Source organism: Larimichthys crocea, chromosome XIV (genome assembly GCF_000972845.2).
Source record: "Larimichthys crocea isolate SSNF chromosome XIV, L_crocea_2.0, whole genome shotgun sequence".
In the NCBI taxonomy this organism is placed as follows: domain Eukaryota; kingdom Metazoa; phylum Chordata; class Actinopteri; family Sciaenidae; genus Larimichthys; species Larimichthys crocea.
Genome location: NC_040024.1, coordinates 7,199,030 through 7,215,886, shown reverse-complemented (window position 1 = coordinate 7,215,886; position 16,857 = coordinate 7,199,030). Strand labels below are relative to the sequence as shown.

General features: G+C 40.7%; 2 protein-coding genes across 4 annotated transcripts in view; both read left to right on the top strand.

The window, feature by feature from the left end:
* The window catches only part of LOC109137074 (type-2 ice-structuring protein-like), a 23,716-nt gene extending 7,490 nt beyond the window's left edge, over positions 1-16,226 (top strand). Inside the window, exons 2-7 of one of the 3 annotated variants that reach the window (XM_027287662.1) lie at positions 14,104-14,236; positions 14,322-14,345; positions 14,713-14,822; positions 14,961-15,101; positions 15,553-15,661; positions 15,902-16,226. In XM_027287662.1, coding sequence (XP_027143463.1) covers positions 14,176-14,236; positions 14,322-14,345; positions 14,713-14,822; positions 14,961-15,101; positions 15,553-15,661; positions 15,902-15,969 — 513 coding nt within the window. In that variant the 5' untranslated portion in view covers positions 14,104-14,175 and the 3' untranslated portion in view covers positions 15,970-16,226. The remainder of the gene's footprint in view (positions 1-14,103; positions 14,237-14,321; positions 14,346-14,712; positions 14,823-14,960; positions 15,102-15,552; positions 15,662-15,901) is intronic. The other 2 variants (XM_027287661.1, XM_027287660.1) reach the window with 2 other exon arrangements.
* The window catches only part of LOC109137073 (galactose-specific lectin nattectin), a 28,401-nt gene that overhangs the window by 63 nt on the left and 11,481 nt on the right, over positions 1-16,857 (top strand).

Sequence of the window (16,857 nt, the reverse complement as noted above, 5' to 3'; positions counted from 1 at the left end):
GTACAGGTTGTCTGGTGCTACAGAATTATCAATTAACATGTCTGGTCTCTCGGTATTTAAGGTAATACCAACTCTCCACCTGAAGTTGCTTGACTGTGCCCGCATTTCTTTGTGCATGATATAGAAGCTCTGAACAGAGCTCTGGTGAGTAATTATATAATAGAAATGCGCAGAATGAATGTATTGCACGATACAACCAGGTTTATTAACTCCATGTGTCAAAAACTTTGTAGCTCTTGGGCCGCTGAGCAAAACAGGTCAGTAGAACTTTTTTCTTTTTTCTTTCCGGATAAAAGCTTATTGTATTGTGGTAATTTTATTTCCTATTATTTTGCATGGTGTGTTTTTTTTTTGTTAGGTTCATTAGCAACATTTTAGTATTATATTACAAAGCGACTTACAAAAAAAGGAAACAAGTCAAGGTACAGTCATCTAGGACATGTTTTCGTGCTCAATAAGTACAAGTGACGTTGTAGAGGTGAGGGGGACACATGGTGTCATGTCCAGTTTTTTGTTGGTAGTGTGTGTAGGGAGGAGTCCTCTCTGTAGAGCTGGAGTCTCAGCAGGAGTTGTGAAGGTAGAGGAAGACTTCCACACAAATGTGTTCTTTGTTTCACTCTGCATAAACCCACCAAACTTTCTCAGCAAAGAATCACCCTGGTCGTGGGTCCGCATCTTGTCCTTGTGGCTGGTCTGAGTTCAGTGGGAGAATGCTTCCACTTCTTTTCCAACAATTTTATGAACTTGGGCCAAAGCTGAGGGTAATGAGTTTGGACTTTGATTCAGTGCATTAAATTTCACAGTATGGTCATTTGCTATAATGGAGGGTTTGGTTAATAAGCGCTGATTGGTGTCTTCTTTTTTACTTTGTGCCTTCCTGTCGGTTCTCCACTGGAGTCAAACTGTCCTGTCCCTCATGGGTGGACACCTCGCATCCATTCACAAACAGCCTGGAGTACCATGCGATTAGAAATCGGATTCAGGAGCACCACTGAAAATAAAATAAAATAAAAACATGGGTCTGAGGACTGTGATGGCACAAGAGGTTATTTTTATTCATCATTTTTGCACAAGTTGGCAAATACTACACATATGTATGTATGTTTATTTTTATACATATTAAACTAGAACTTGTACTACATTTAGATCCATGCCATATTATAGCATTATTATTCATACATTTATAAGTCATATACCATATTTTCTTGAATGTGTATATTCTACAGACAACACTTCCTTAGACATTTGGAAACAGTACTGTAGTATTAATTTAAGATAATACTGGTTTGTCGGTACTACATGCATATAGCTTTGTCCCCTTAAATTTTTGACTGTAATTAGTCTTGTATTATGTCTAGTATTATGATTAATTAGTAGTAGTAGTAGTAGTAGTGGTAGTAGTCGTATATGTTGTTGTTAGACCACCTGAAATGCCTCTTTAGGATTAGTAAAGGCTACTAAATATACTCCACTCCTCGTCAAATTTTTCTTTTAGGAGGTAAGTGGTTCTGGAGCGATTGTACAGAATTCAGTTTATTCCAACTGGTGTCCTGGAGAACCAATAACTACCAAGGCCAAGCATTGCCTTCAATCAATTATGGAAGTAAGAAAATCATGTGGTTCAATCGAGGACTGACTGATGAAATGTTTATTTGATTGGTTTAAAATTTGATGAAGATTGAGATGAATACCAGACAAAGAACTCATTATCTCTGGATCAGATAATCTTGTTTCATCACATCAGTAGTTCGATCATCAATACGTAGTGCATCATTTACATGATTAAACTGATATTAAACAAGAGGGAGTGCCGTTGTTCATCACCTGTTTTGTTGTACTTGAAGATGAAAGTGCTGGGCTGACCTCAGCTGTCATGAGGAATAGACCGTCCGCCTGTGCCAAGAAAATCTGATGGTTCCTGTGCTGGCCACAGAGCTTGAAAGCATCGTTCTTTTTTCTTTTGAGTTGCTTCTTCAAGCTTCTCATCACATTTCAAATCGGTATCGCTGTAATGCTGCTTAAGGAATGAAGCGACAAGTGAACATAACTGGAGCTGGACTGTCTCTTTGGCCTTGTGCTTATTAAATAAGAAGCAGACTGGAATGTGTTATGAGAAGAATCCTTCTGCTAAGTGTCTATATGGTCTTGCAATCAGAAGAATAAAGGCTCAAGCATGGAACGAAAAACTCTGGTCTGTCCTGAAATATGTAAGAATAAAAATAAGATAAAATGATAGAAATTAGAATAAAAAACCAATAAAATAAACTTTTAAAACAGACCAATGATAAAAAAAAATAATAAAATAGAATTGTTATAATTGTTTTGTTTGTTTTTTAAATTCGGGGGTAGGGCTCTCAGGCCGACCCTACCCAATGTCTACGTCATGGGGCAATGGCAAGAATGCTAGACATTTGGGAGGTCTGACTTCTTCAAATCAGACAGTGATGTGTTTAATTCACCTCTGCATGAGTGCATCACGGGAGGGAAGACTCACAGGAAACAGCCGAAGATCTGAAACGATTAAAAACAGAACACACTTAATTCATAATTATACAACAAGTAGTTTCTGAACAAAGTAATCTGATTACACATGTTCACACGGTCCTCAGCACTAGAATATATCCCAAATATTACGCTGCCATTTCACAGCACTGACGTATACGGCCAAACCAATCGGCTAAAAGAAAGGTAATGAATCTGAAACATAAATTTATTTGTTTTAAATGTGAAAAAACAAATTAGATGTCTGATATCTTAGAAACCAGCAGATCATCCACAAATCATTAAAATAGAAGCATTATATATTTGTTACTCAAACAGAGGGGGTTGCCTTTTGAACGTTTTATTTATGAAAATAAATCTGCAATGAATTCATTAATCATCATTTGATTAATTGATTAAATTTTTTTTTGTTTTTACTACTTGAGGCATCAAGGATAACACACAATGCCAGTAATGATGGTAAAAGCACGCCCTCTATGTACTATGTCAGTCTCGGGCAAGGTTGACAAGTGGTGTCAAAGCGGAACTGGCCCCCGCATCCCCGTGCCGTCTGTCCCCCACCCCTCGCCTGAAATGCACACCGGAATATAATTAACCCATAAATGTGTTCTGTTTACACAATTCCTATGCGTCCTTATTCCAGATATGTGCAGGCAGATGGGGTTAAGGGGCGAGTCAGTCGTCACACTACCAACTGTAAACTAATGTACTACGTTTACAGTAGGACTGAGGGGGGGTGCACCCGACCCCCCTGCAATCTGATGGACACCCCGTTTGTCATTGACTGTTGTGAATGTCAATCATTGTTAAAGCTCTTTACCGACGCTGCATGTTTCAGACATGAATAAAAAACCGTGGCAAGTTCGAACAAACCGACGTAATTTAAAGTGTTACATTCAAATAAAATAACTACTGTTTTAATTAGAGTCCGGCTCAGTTCTGATGATTTTCATAACTGATGTGACTTTAACTTTGTGGGTTTCATAAAGGTGTGGTACGTCACTGCGCTAAAAAATCTAAAAACAATATATTTTATATTTAAGTATAAGAAATAAAGACAAAACCCCTCCTGGAGTTGCCACCTTACCGCAGTGGAGGGGTTTGCGTGTTTCATGATCCTAGGGGCCTATGTTGTCGGGCCGTCATGGGTCACCCAAGGTATCAGGTCCTAGGTTGAGGGTCCAACAAAGCGCAGCCCAATTAACCCTGATGAAATGGCCAAACAAAGGAGCCAAGTTTTCCCATGCCCGGGACGCGGCCGCCAGCCCCCCCCCCGGAGGCCAAGCCTGTGGGTGGGGCTCATGGCGAGCGCCTGGTGGTCGGGTCCTACCCATAGGGCCTGGCCGGCACTGCCCGAAAAGGTGACATGGGCCCCCCTTTCCATGGGCCCCACCACCCATGGGAGGGGTCGCAGGGGGCAGGTGCAGAGAAGATGGGGCGGGCAGTCGGAGGCGGGGACCCCTGGGGGTGTCCGACCCCCGGTTGCAGAAGCTGGCTTTCTGGGGGCGTGGAATGGTCACCTCTCTCTTGGCAGGGGAAGGAACCTGATCTGGTGAGCGAGGTTGTAGATGTACCTGCTAGATTATATCGGGGCTCGCCTCGACGCACAGGCGTGGGTTCCGGAACCAGTTTGTTTCCTTGAGAGGGGTTTGAACGCTCTACCGACGCTGGAGTTGGCCCCCAGTGAAAGAAGGCGCAGATCGGGGGTGGGAATGCGTGTTTCCCCCCCCGGCTTCGGCGCCTGTTATGTTGGGGGTCACCCCGGTGGGGACGAGAGGGTAGCCTACTTCACCTTGGAGGAACGGCCCCCCTGAAATCTGAACCCCGAGTGTTTGCTCTGTTATGTGGACTCTGTGTTCATCATGATTGTCCTATAACGAAACACCATGTTCAAGCATAAGGTGTCAATATGTGGCACTTTGGACCAGGACGCCCTCGGCCGCAGTTAGATGATCGACTTTGTGGCGTGCCGTCGGACTTGCAGTCACATGTTTTGGGACACTCGGGTGAAAGAGAGGGGCGGAGCTGTCAACTGATCACCACCTGGTGGTAGTTGGCGCCGATGGTGGGGGGAGGATGGCGGTCAGACCTGGCATCCCAAAACTTTCTTGCGGTTTTTGTCTTGAACTCTTGTCTGAATCTCCTGTCCAGAAAGAGGCTTCAACTCCCATTTCCGGGATTTTAACTCAAACGTCCCAGACAATTGAGTCTGAGAGGACCTTGTTTTCCGTTCCTCCATGGTCGAGGCAGCTGGACGGGAGCTGCGGCCATAAGGTGGTCGGTGCCGCCAGGTCGCAGGCGGCGGCCCTTCGAGACCCGCTTGTTGGGGGAACAAACCGGCGGGGAGGAATTTCCCGTCAACTGAAGAAGGAGTCCTACAGAACCTGTTCGGGCATGTGGGACTCCTGAAGCAGCTGACAGGTATCGACGTGCTAAGCGGACCTCTTCAATCCCACCAAGCACGTCTTCCTGGATGTTGTGGGGCTGTCTTGGCTGACACGAGTTCTGCTCTGCAAACATCGCGTGACATCGAGGGCATGCCCCTGGACTGGCAGACCGGGGGTGGGTGGTTTTTCCCTCTTCAAAAGGGGGACTGAGGGTGGTGCTCCAGACTATAGGGGGATCACACTCACTCAGCCTCCCCGGAAGGTCTTTTTGGGGGTCCTGGAGAGGAGGGTCCCGCAAAGATTGTTGAAACCTTGGATCAGGAATAGCAGTGGGTTTTCGTCCTGGTCGTGGAACTGTGGACCAGCTCTAGAACCTTAGCGCGGTACCTGGGAGGGTGCATGGGAAGTTCGCCCAACCAGTCCTACATGTGCTTTGTGGACCTGGAGAAGGCATTTGACCGTGTCCTCGGGGAGTCCTGTGCGGGTGCCCTCCTCCAAGAATGGGTTTCCCGGACCCATTAATATGGCTATCTGGTCCCTGTATCTTGGTGCAGAGCTTGGTCTGCATTTGCCAGCATGTAAGTCGGACCTGTTTCCAGTGGCGAGTTGGACTCCCCGCCAGGGCTGCCCGTTGTCACCGTTCTGTGTCATACTTTTAATGGACAAATTTCTGCTAGGCGGCAGGCAGCCAGGGCGTTGAGGGCTGCAGTTTCAGTGGCCATCAGGATTGGGTCGCTGCTTTTTTGCGGACATCGAAGTCCTGTTGGGCTTCATCGGAGCGTGAAACCTTCACTCTCTCGTGAGCGGGTTGCAGCCGAGTGGCGAAGCGGTGGGATAGAATCAGTACATCTAAATGCCGAGGCGATGGGTCTCAGCCAGAAAAAGGGTGGGAGTGCAGCCTCCGGGTCCGGGGATGAGATCCGCTCAAGTGGAGGAGTTTCAAGTATCTTCTCGGGTCTCGGGGAAGGATGGAACGGGAGATCGACCGGTGGATCGGTCAGCTTCTGCAGCACGGCAGCCACGAAAAGTCACGACAATGGTCGTGACCTCAGGAATATGTCATTGGTTGCAGCAAACATTATTTTCTTTTCACCTACAGATAAACTCAGACAATCAGTTAAGCAACATGTCTTTTCAACATTTTGGCAGAAGTCGAAAGCTTCTGAAAAAAAAAATTTCTTTGTGCATATGGTCGAATCATCCTTGAAGGCCTTAATGTTTTTTAACTAAAGTATTAAATAGCCTCTTTGAGCTCAGCATTAATCTGAAAACATCATACTTTGGGCTATAAATGTCCAACAGCGAGCAGATTAGGCAGGTTCTTACTCATCACAGGAGCATCACAGTTTCCTTTTTCAGGGATGCACATGTTAGAGCAGCTTCGTTTTTTTATAATTGTTATTCAGGCCTGCTAGGATTGGCACTGTATGGCTGGCAGATGTAACTTTTTTGGTTGAAACACAATGAAGGCATTAGAATGTGCTAGATGTTAACCGCTAACGACAAAACTGCTGGTTGTTATGTACCTGTAGATGTGAACACAAATATTATTTGCCTGAATGATGTTGTTAAAGAGAAGAGCAGTGTGATACGTTTTAAAAACTTAAATGTTAACAGACTGTGCAATTACTCATAATGAGTCAATGTTTAGAATGAACCTGTGGTTCAGATGTGTAGCAAATTTCATTCATGAAACTTTGTGCATTTCACCGTAGACTTTTAATAGTTTTTTCTATTTTTAAAAATGTGATTATGGCCCCCCGGGCCCCATCGTTCACAATTGTTCAAATTTGGCCCTGAAGTTTGGACCCAAACCCCCTGATATATATTGTATTATTGCAGGTCCTCAAATGCATTTTTAGCATTCAACCTCCCAACCGTGCATGTATAGCATTGTATATCATTTAGACGAAGTGATGGTGGAGGTTCTAACGTTCTGCTACTCTAAGAGTTTAAACGAAATACTATAAGGTTTAATCATTACAGAACAGTGTACCAGCTGGTTGGTTTCCAATCGAAAAAAATATTAATTAATAACCAGAAGAAGAACGATTAGAGTAAGCTTAGCTCCATGTAACCTTTTGACTTCTCGGTTCTGAGTGAGAAGTAAAGGTCCTTAGTTGATAAAGAACAGTGTGACCTTTTGACTTCTCTCTCTGAATAGAATATCATGTTGTCCTTTACGTATGGCAAAATTCGCTTATGGAAAGACAACAATAGAATGTTGGGTCATAATGTGACATTCTTCAGAATGTAGATTCGTTTTGGTTCCTGTCTGTGTGTATAAAAGCCTAACCAGGAGAGAGGGCTTACAATTCGGCATGGGGGATTTGGATCAGCGAGTTCGATCAGATGGGCATCCCAAGCGCACTGTTTCTTTGAATAAAGTCCTAATTAAGTCAAGTCAAGATAAGTGGCGGTTCTGTTCGTTTCAACCAAGTTTTCACAGACCGAATCCGGCAGCCAAACGAAAAGTCACGACATGGTTGTAATGTGATGATAAGAAGAAGAAGGAGAAGAAGAAAATTTGTGTCTTGGAAGTTTTGATCCAATAAAGTACAACAATAAGACCTAAGGAATATGTCATTGTTGGTAGCAAACAGTATTGTCTTTTCACCTACAATAACCTCAATGACAATCAGTTAAAGCAACAAGGTTCGTTCAACATTTTGCAGAAGTCGAAGCTTCTGAAAAAAAATGTTTTTTGCATATTGTCGAATCATCCTTGAAGGCCTTTAGTTTTTATAACTAAAGAATGAAGAGCCTCTTTGAGTCGCATTAATCTGAAAAACATCATACTTGGCTATAATGTCCCAACAGCTGAGCAATTCTGCAGGTTCTCTTCACTCATACACAGAGCATCAACACAGTTTGCCTTTTTCAGGGATGCACAGGTTAGAGCAGCTTCGTTTTTATAAGAATGTTTTATTCATGGCCTGCAAGGATGGGCACTGTATGGCTGGCAGATGTAAGCTTTTTTTTGGTTGAAACAATGAAGGCACTAGAATGGTGCTAGATGTTAACCTCAACGACAAAACGGCTGTGTTTTATGTAACCGTAGATGTGACACAAAATATTATTTTCTTTTCTTGAATGATTTTGTTAAAGAGAAGAGCAGTGTGGATACGTTTTAAACTTAAATTTACAACTTGCCATTACTCATAAAAATGAGTCTGTTTTAAGAAGGAACTGTGGTTCAGATGTGTATCAAATTTCATGCAAACTTGTGCCATTTCTACGTACTTTTAAATAGTTTTTTCTTTTTAAATGTTATTATTGGCCCCCGGGCATCTTCACATTGTCAAATTTGGCCTGAAGTTTGGACACACCCTGATAGATTTGTAGATGGCAGGTCTCAAATGCATTTTTAAGCATTTCACCTCCCAACGTTGCCTGTATGCATAGTATATCATTAGACTAACTATGGTGGAGGTTCTAAACGTTTCTGCAACTTCTAAGAGTTTTACAACTATAATACTATTAAGATTTTTAAATCATTGACAGAACATGTACAGCTGGTGTTTTTCCAATCGAAAAATATTAATTAATAAACAGAAGAAGAACTATAGAGTAGGCTCCAGTAAACGTTTGACTTCTCTTCTGAGTGAGAAGTCATTTCCGTATTTGAATAAAGACAGTGATGACCTTTTGACTTCTCTCTCTGAATAGAATATCATGTTGTCTTTACTTATGGCAAATCGCTAGAAAGACAACAAGAGATGTTGGTTTTCCATAATGTGACTTCTCAGAATGTTATTCGGTTGTCTGTCTGTGTGTATAGAAAGCCTAAACCAGGAGAAGAAGGGCTTACAATTCGGCATGGGGATTTGATTCACGATACGATCAGATGAATGGCATCCGCAGCTCATCTTGTTTCTTTTGAAATAAAGTCCTAATTATTCAAGTCAAGATAAGTGCGGTTCTTTTCTTTTCAACCAAGTTCACAGAAGCGAATTCAAGTCAGCCACGAAAAGTCAAGACATGGTTTTAAAAAATTAATCGTGATAATAAGAAGAAGAAAGAGAAGAAGAAAAAAATTTTGTGTCTTGGAAGTTGAATCCCAATAAAAGTTACAACAATAAGACCCGTCAGGAAATAGGTATTGTTGAAGCAAATTATTTTCTTTTCACCTACAGAATAACCTCATGACAATCAGTTTTTAAGCAACAATGTCTTTCACAACATTTTTGGCAGAAGTCGGAACTTCTGAAAAACCAAATTTTCTTGATATTGTCGAAGCATCCTTGAAAGGCCGTATTTTTTTATACTAAAGAATGAAGAGCCTCTTGAGCTCGCATTAATCTGAAAACAATCAGACTTGGCTATAATGGTCCAACAGCGGAGGCAGATTATGCAGGTTCGTCACTCATCAACAAGCAGCCACAGTTTGCCTTTTTTCAGGGATGCACATGTTAGAGCAGCTTTCGTTTTTATAATATGTTATTCATGGCCTGCTAGGATTGTTCACTGTATGGCTGGCAGATTAGCTTTTTTGGATGACATAATGAAGCATAGATGTGCTAGATGTTAACCTCGAAACACAAAACTGCTGGTGTTGTAAGTAAGTCCAGTTGGAAGGTGTTCAAAGAAACACTTTGTGATCCTTTGGTGTTTCTTGAAATACTTATTTAATACGTGTTTGTCTTTCAGACAGGAAAAAATTTCACCATGTGTCCAATACTTTATTTCTTTTTTTTTTTAGGTTGCCCAGATACAGACGTGAGCACAGGTGTAGCAGCAATCTTTCATCCGTCCAATAATCCACATTACCACCACAGTAACCAGTCAATTGGCAATAAGCTTGGCGTTGTAGGCATACCAAAGTGACAAGAGTCACTCGTGAAGCTACGTAAAGCGTACGGAAAAAAAGAACTGTCTTGCTCCTTTGGCATTGCTTGAATGTACCTGAGGGCCAAGTGGCTGTGACATAACAAACAACATGTTAAAGGAGCATTTCAAACATTTTTAAAGCTAAACTATACCTCTTAACATTGTCAGTATGGCTCTTTAATAAGCAGTAACATTACGATAACAGACCTCAGGCGTGAGCCATGGTTTGCACTCAACACTTTTTTTTTCCTGATCATCATGACTGTGCATAATTTGGTGGCTATTGATTAGCAACAACTTTCTTTGTTTTTTTTTTTGCCCCCCAGAAATGTTTTCTGAGGAAGTAAAAAAACGAAGTGGGTGCATTGAAAAGAGAAGTTTGAGGCAATGTTTGGCATCAAGCTTCTTGTTTTTCCTGTGCAAATGAACTGAAATTTTTTGTTTTTTTTTTTTTGGTTTTTTTTTATAATTATTTTATATATTGTAACCTAGTTCGTACCTCTGAGCACGTCCTCATGCCTCTACTGAGAGACTTAACCTTTTGGCCCTTGTGGTCCAGCAAAGTCAATTCCCAGGTGGTGTCAGTCCCTTTCCCCTTGTTAAGTTTTCGTTGTTGTTAAATTCTTTGGTTCTTCTTTTTGGTTCACCCTTATCCCGACACTTTAATAAATTAAACACAATTGTATAATGTCTATTTTGGGTAATTCTATCCCCGCCATTGTAGATATTTGTAACTTGAGTGTTGTAGTCTGGTCTACATTCAACCCTCACCTCTGGTCAATGAGCTTTGGGAGCTCCCCAAAAATGAGATTCACACAAATGGCGGGTGTCTGGGCTCAGCATAGATATAGAGTGATGAACCGGATATCTGGAAGGGAGCTCGGAGTAGAGGAGCGGCTGAGCTGCCTCCGGGGCAACGACTAGGTTAACTGGCAGACCCAGAGGTCACTGGAGGGACCATATAGTAGCCCATGTGGCCTGGGAAAACCTCCGGTCCCCAGAGGAGCTGGAATTTGTTGCTGGGTAGAGGGATGTCCTGGACGCCACCGTTACCTCTGCCAGCCGCTAAACTGACCCCCAATATATACATATATATATAATATTTATATTATATTTTTTTTGTGGCATGCATGGGAAATGCACGCTGCCCTGTTTCGCTTCCTCCAGCCTTTGACCTTCGCTGTTTGACTTTTTTGGCTTTTTTCTCTTTATTGTTTTGGTTTTGTTTTCTTCACTTGTGGGCTTCTGTGGAGTCCTGCTTGCCCTCGGCAGGGTAGTTGTTTTGCAAGTGTTGGTGCTTTTTGTCGGTTTTTCTCTTTGTGTTTGTTTTTTAAAATGCCGCTTCCTCCACCTGACATGCTAACCTTGTTAGACCACTGATTGCACAATGCCGGCAGGCAGAAGAAAACGACCAGCCGATATACCAGCTAAGCTCTGGAGGAAAACAACACTGAGAGGCAGAGGAGGGTCGGGACGGGACAGGCGTATAGAGAGGAGAGGAGTGGGGGGCCGTGTCTCCCTCTGTTGTTAGGACATGTGCGGATCTCCCACTCCTTTAAATCTTGGTTCAAGGCCAATCTGAAAAAGACTGGCTGAATGTGATTGGTGGCAGAGAAACATTCAATACTGTCCTAGCTGTGTAATCTGTGTTGTGTGTATTTGTATGTCTATGTGTGGTGCCTTTATGTGTCTATGTTGTTTGTGCATAATATGTGTGTATGTGTGTGCCTTATCATGTTCTATTCAAAAGTCCATATGCGTCACCAAAACCCACAGGACAACATCTATTGTTTGTCTTTCATAGCTGAATTTGCCATAACTAAAGACACAATGATATGCTATTCAGAAAGAGAGTCCAAAAGGTCATTCAGACAGGCACTTCACAGTTCACTGTGCATCAGGAGAGAACAATGAAATACATTAAAGTTCTTGTAAGAAAATATACCACAAGCATAAAAACAGAAGATTGACTAACCTGCACACTGAGACCTGCTTAATACTTTGGTCTGCAGTCTAACAGTCAGTAAAACGACCTCCTCTGTCCTTTCCTGAACACGTTTCCTCGACCTCTACAGAAGGTCATGAGATCAAGAAAAGATGTGAAAGCAGATTGCTTCACAATTCTCAGACTGGAGATGGGTTCAACATTTATTAGTCCAACACTCACCCCTGCTGGAAAATAAACCCATAAGTTATGTGTTTCATGTGTGTCCGTAGACTTAAATATAAAATATATTGTTTTTGATTATTTTTAGGCAAGAGACCGTACCACACCACACCTTTATGAAAACCAACTAAACAGTTAAAGTCACATCAGTTATTACAATCATCAGACATGAGCCGCCACGTAACACGTCGGTTTCAGTCGAGCCTGCAACGTTTTTATTCGGTGCTGAAACATGCATGCAGGCCCGCGTCGGTAAGAGCTTACACACAGTGATTGACATTAGCCAAAACAGTCAATAACCAACAAGTACAGATCAGATTGCAAGGGGCGGTCGGTTGGCTCGTACAGTGGTAGTAATGACAGATACATCAAGGCGTGCTTTACCAATCAATTACGGGCATTGTGTGTATCCTTTTGAATGCGTCAAGTATACAAAAAAATTAAATCATTAGGAAAATGATGAATTAATGATCATTGCAGATTTATTTTCATAATAAACCGTTTCAAAGCACCCCCTCTGGATTGGGTAAAATATATAATGATTATATTTTAATGATTTGTTGTATGATCTCTGGTTTCTTTCTTAAGATATCATGAAAAAAAAACAGCCTAATTGGACATTAAACAAATAAATCATGTTTCAGATTCAGTACTTTATTTGAGTTGACCGATTGGTTTTGGCAGTTATAATGTCAGTGTGGAAATGGTATATTTGGCATCTAGGTTTGTGCTGAGACAGTGTGCCCATGGTACCCGAATTACTTACTTTGTTCAGAACTCCTGTTGTTGTATAATATAATAAGTGGTGGTTCTGTTATTAAATCGTTCAGATCCGCCAGAATGTTTCAGTGAGTCTCCTCGCCGTGAGGCACTCATGCGAGGGTGAATTCAACACAATCACTGTCTGATGTGAACAAGTGTTTCTGCATGGCTGGAGAAATAACATCGAAAAATTCTGTTTCCCTTTCAGGTCGGCATCTGGTGATTGGCCACAGCCTGAACCAGTAGTTGCACTAGTTGGTGATGACGTTCAGGCTGCCGATGCCCTATGCGTAGACATTTGAGGAGGTCGTGCCTGAGAGCCCTACCCCAGATTAAAAAAACAAAAACAAACAACATTTATATATTTATGTAATGAATGTAAAGTGTTTTTTTTACCACTTCATTTTTTATATATGTTTATTATTTAATGTATCATTGGTCGGTTTTTAAAAGTTATTTTATAGTGTTTATTTCTACTTTCGATCATTTATCTTATTTGTTAAATTGCCTTGTGAAGCATGTTTGAGTTTTTGATTAGTGGTTGACTTGAAGGTGATTACCGGTATAGCAATCAGTTTTTTGTATAGAACATGTAACAGCTAAATGTAATCACTATACTTCCGCTTACAGGATGTTCTAATGACCTTGCATTAAGTTAGGCATGTATGGTTGTATCGTTCTTAGAATGTAAAACTTGCACCAAAAGTTGAACTTCTATCTGGCAGTGTTTATTAACCAACCAAGCCACGACGCAACACAAACTCGCCTCATAGGTCCATAAATATTTCAGACAGACCAGTTTGTTCAATGCTTGAGCCTTTATTATTATTGATGAAGAAATATCAGTACACTTAGCAGAAGGCATTCTTTTCATAACACATTCAGTCTGCTCTTATTTAAAGCAACAAGGCCAAAGAGACAGTCCAGCTCCAGTTTATGTCACTTGTCGCTTCATTCCTTAAGCAGCATTACAACAGCTACAGATTGAAATGAGATGAAGAAAACTCAAAAGAAAAAGAAAGAATTCTTTCAAGTCTCTGTGGCAGCACAGGAACCATCAGATTTCGTTGCACAGACGGACGGCTACATTCCATGGACCGTAGTCATCCAGCACTTCCCATCTCAGTACAAAAAAAACAATGTTGAAACAACAGCACTCCCTCCTTTGTTTTAATATCAGTTAATCATGTAAATGATGCAATACTGTTATTGATGATGACTACTGATGTGATGGAAACAAGATTATCTGATCCAGAGATACATGAGTTTCTTTGTCTGGTATCATCAATCTATCATCAATTTTAACAATAAAATGAACATTAATAAGTCAGTCCGAATGACACTAGGATTTCTTACTTCCAATTGATTCTGAAGGCATGCTGGCCTGGTAGTTATTGGTTCCCAGGACACCAGTTGGAATAACCTGAATCGTGTCCATCGCTCCAAACCGTACAGGTTGTCTGTTCTCTACAGAATTATCATTAACATGTCTGTCTCTCTGTATTTAAGGTAATCCCACTCTCCACCATGAAGTTGCTGACTGTGTCCGCATTTCTTTGTGCCATGATAGCTCTGAACAGAGCTGCTGGTGAGTATTATATATAAGAAATGCTGCAGATGAATGTATTGCACGATGACAACCAGGTTATTAACTCCAGTGTCAAACTTTGTAGCTCTTGGGCCGCTGATCAAAACAGGTCAGTGAACTTTTTTCTTTTTTCTTTCCTTGATAAAAGCTTATTGTATTGTGGTATTTTATTTCTATTATTTTGCATTGTGTTTTTTTTGTTATGTTCAATTACATTTTATTTATTATATTACAAAGCGACTTACAAAAAAGGAAACAATCAAGGTACAGTCCATCTAGGACATGTTAGTGCATCAATAAGTACAGTGACAGTTGTAGAGGGGGACACATGTGTCATGTCCAGTTGTTGGTAGTGTTGTAGAGGAGGTCCTCTCTGTAGAGCTGGAGGTCTTCAGCAGGTTGTGAAGGTAGAGAAGGACATTCCACCAAAATGTGTTCTTTTGTTTCACTCTGCATAACCCACCAAACTTTCTCAGCAAAGAATCACCTGGTCATTGGGTCCGCATCTTGTCCTTGTGGCTGGTCTGAGTTCAATGGGAGATGCTTCCACTTCTTTCCAACAATTATGACTTGGGCCAAAGCTGAGGTAATGAGTTTGACTTTGATTCAGTGCATTAAACTTTCACAGTATGTCTATTTGCTATAAATGGATGTTTGGTTAATAAGCTGCTGATTTGGTGTCTTCTTTTTTACTTTGTGCCTTCCTGTCTGTTCTCCACTGTAGTCAAACTGTCTGTCTCTGGGTGGACACCTCGCATCCATTCACAACATCCTGGAGTACCATGCGATTCAGAATCTGATTCAGAGCACCACTGAAAATAAAATAAAAATAAAAACATGGGTCGGAGGCTCTGATGCACAAGAGGTATTTTATTCATCATTGCACAAGTTGCAAATACTACACATATTTATTGTATGTTATTTTATACAATATTAAACTATACTTGTACTATATTTAATATTCCATGCCATATTATAGCATTATTATTCATACATTTATAAGTCATATACCATATTTCTCTTGAATGTGTATATTCATACAGACAACACTTCCCTTAATACATTTGAAACAGTACTGTAGTATTAATTTAAGAATAATACTGGCTGTCGGTACTACATGCATATAGCTTTTCCCTTAAATTTTGACTTTAATTAGTCTTGTATTATTTCTATTATTATTATTAGTAGTAGTAGTAGTAGTAGTAGTAGTAGTAGTAGTAATATTGTTGTTGTTAGACCACCTGAAATTCCTCTTTAGGATTAGTAAAGGCTACTTAAATATACTCCACTCCTCTTAAACTTCAATTTTCTTTTAGGAGGGTGAGTGGTTCTGGAGCGATGGTACAGAATTCAGTTATTCCAACTGGTGTCCTGGAGAACCCAATAACTACCAAGGCCAGCATTGCCTTCAGATCAATTATGGAAGTAAGAAATCATAGTGTTTCATCTAGGACTGACTTATTAATGTTCATTTTATTGTTAAAATTTGATGAATGATTGATGAATACCAGACAAAGAACTCATGTATCTCTGGATCAGATAATCTTGTTTCCATCACATCAGTAGTTCATCATCAATACAGTATTGCATCATTTACATGATTAACTGATATTAAAACAAAGAGGGAGTGCTGTTGTTCATCACCTTGTTTTTTTGTACTTGAAGCTGGAAACTGCTGGGATGACGTCAGCTGTTACAAGTATAGACCGTCCGTCTGTGCCAAGGAAATCTGATGGTTCCTGTGCTGCCACAGAGACTTGAAAGCATCTTTCTTTTTCTTTTGAGTTTCTTCATCTCATTTCAAATCTGTATCGCTGTAATGCTGCTTAAGGAATGAAGCGACAAGTGACATAAACTGGAGCTGGACTGTCTCTTTGGCCTTGTGCTTTTAAATAAGAGCAGACTGAATGTGTTATGAGAAGAATGCCTTCTGCTAAGTGTACTGATATTTCTTCATTCAATAATAATAAAGGCTCAAGCATTGAACAAACTGGTCTGTCTGAAATATGTTATGACTATATGGAGTTTGGTGTAGTGCAGTGAGCTTGGGTTTAATTCAAACTGCAGATAGAAGTTCAACTTTGTGGTGCAAAGTTTGTTACATTCTAAGAAAGATGACAACCATTAATGTAACGTTAATGCAATGGTCATTAGAACACCTGTAAAGCGAAGTGATACATGTAGCTTCTACATTTCTACACAAAATAACGAATCACCTTCAAGGTCAACATAATAATAACACTTTCAAAACAAAGTGCTTCACAAGGCAATAAAAATAAAATAAATGATAGAAAGTAGAAATAAACAATAAAATAAACTTTTAAAACAGACCAATGATAAATATAAATAATAAAAATATAATTATTATAATTGTTTTTTTGTTTTTTAATTCTGGGGTAGGGCTCTCATGCAGACCTCCCAAATGTCTACGTCATGGGCATGGCAGAATGACGTAGACATTTGGGAGGTCTGACTTCTTCAAATCAGACAGTGATGTGTTTAATTCACCTCTGCATGAGTGCATCACGGCGAGGAAGACTCACATGAAACATCCTGAAGATCTGAAACGATTAAAACAGAACACACTTAATTCATATTATACAACAAGTAGTTCTGAACAA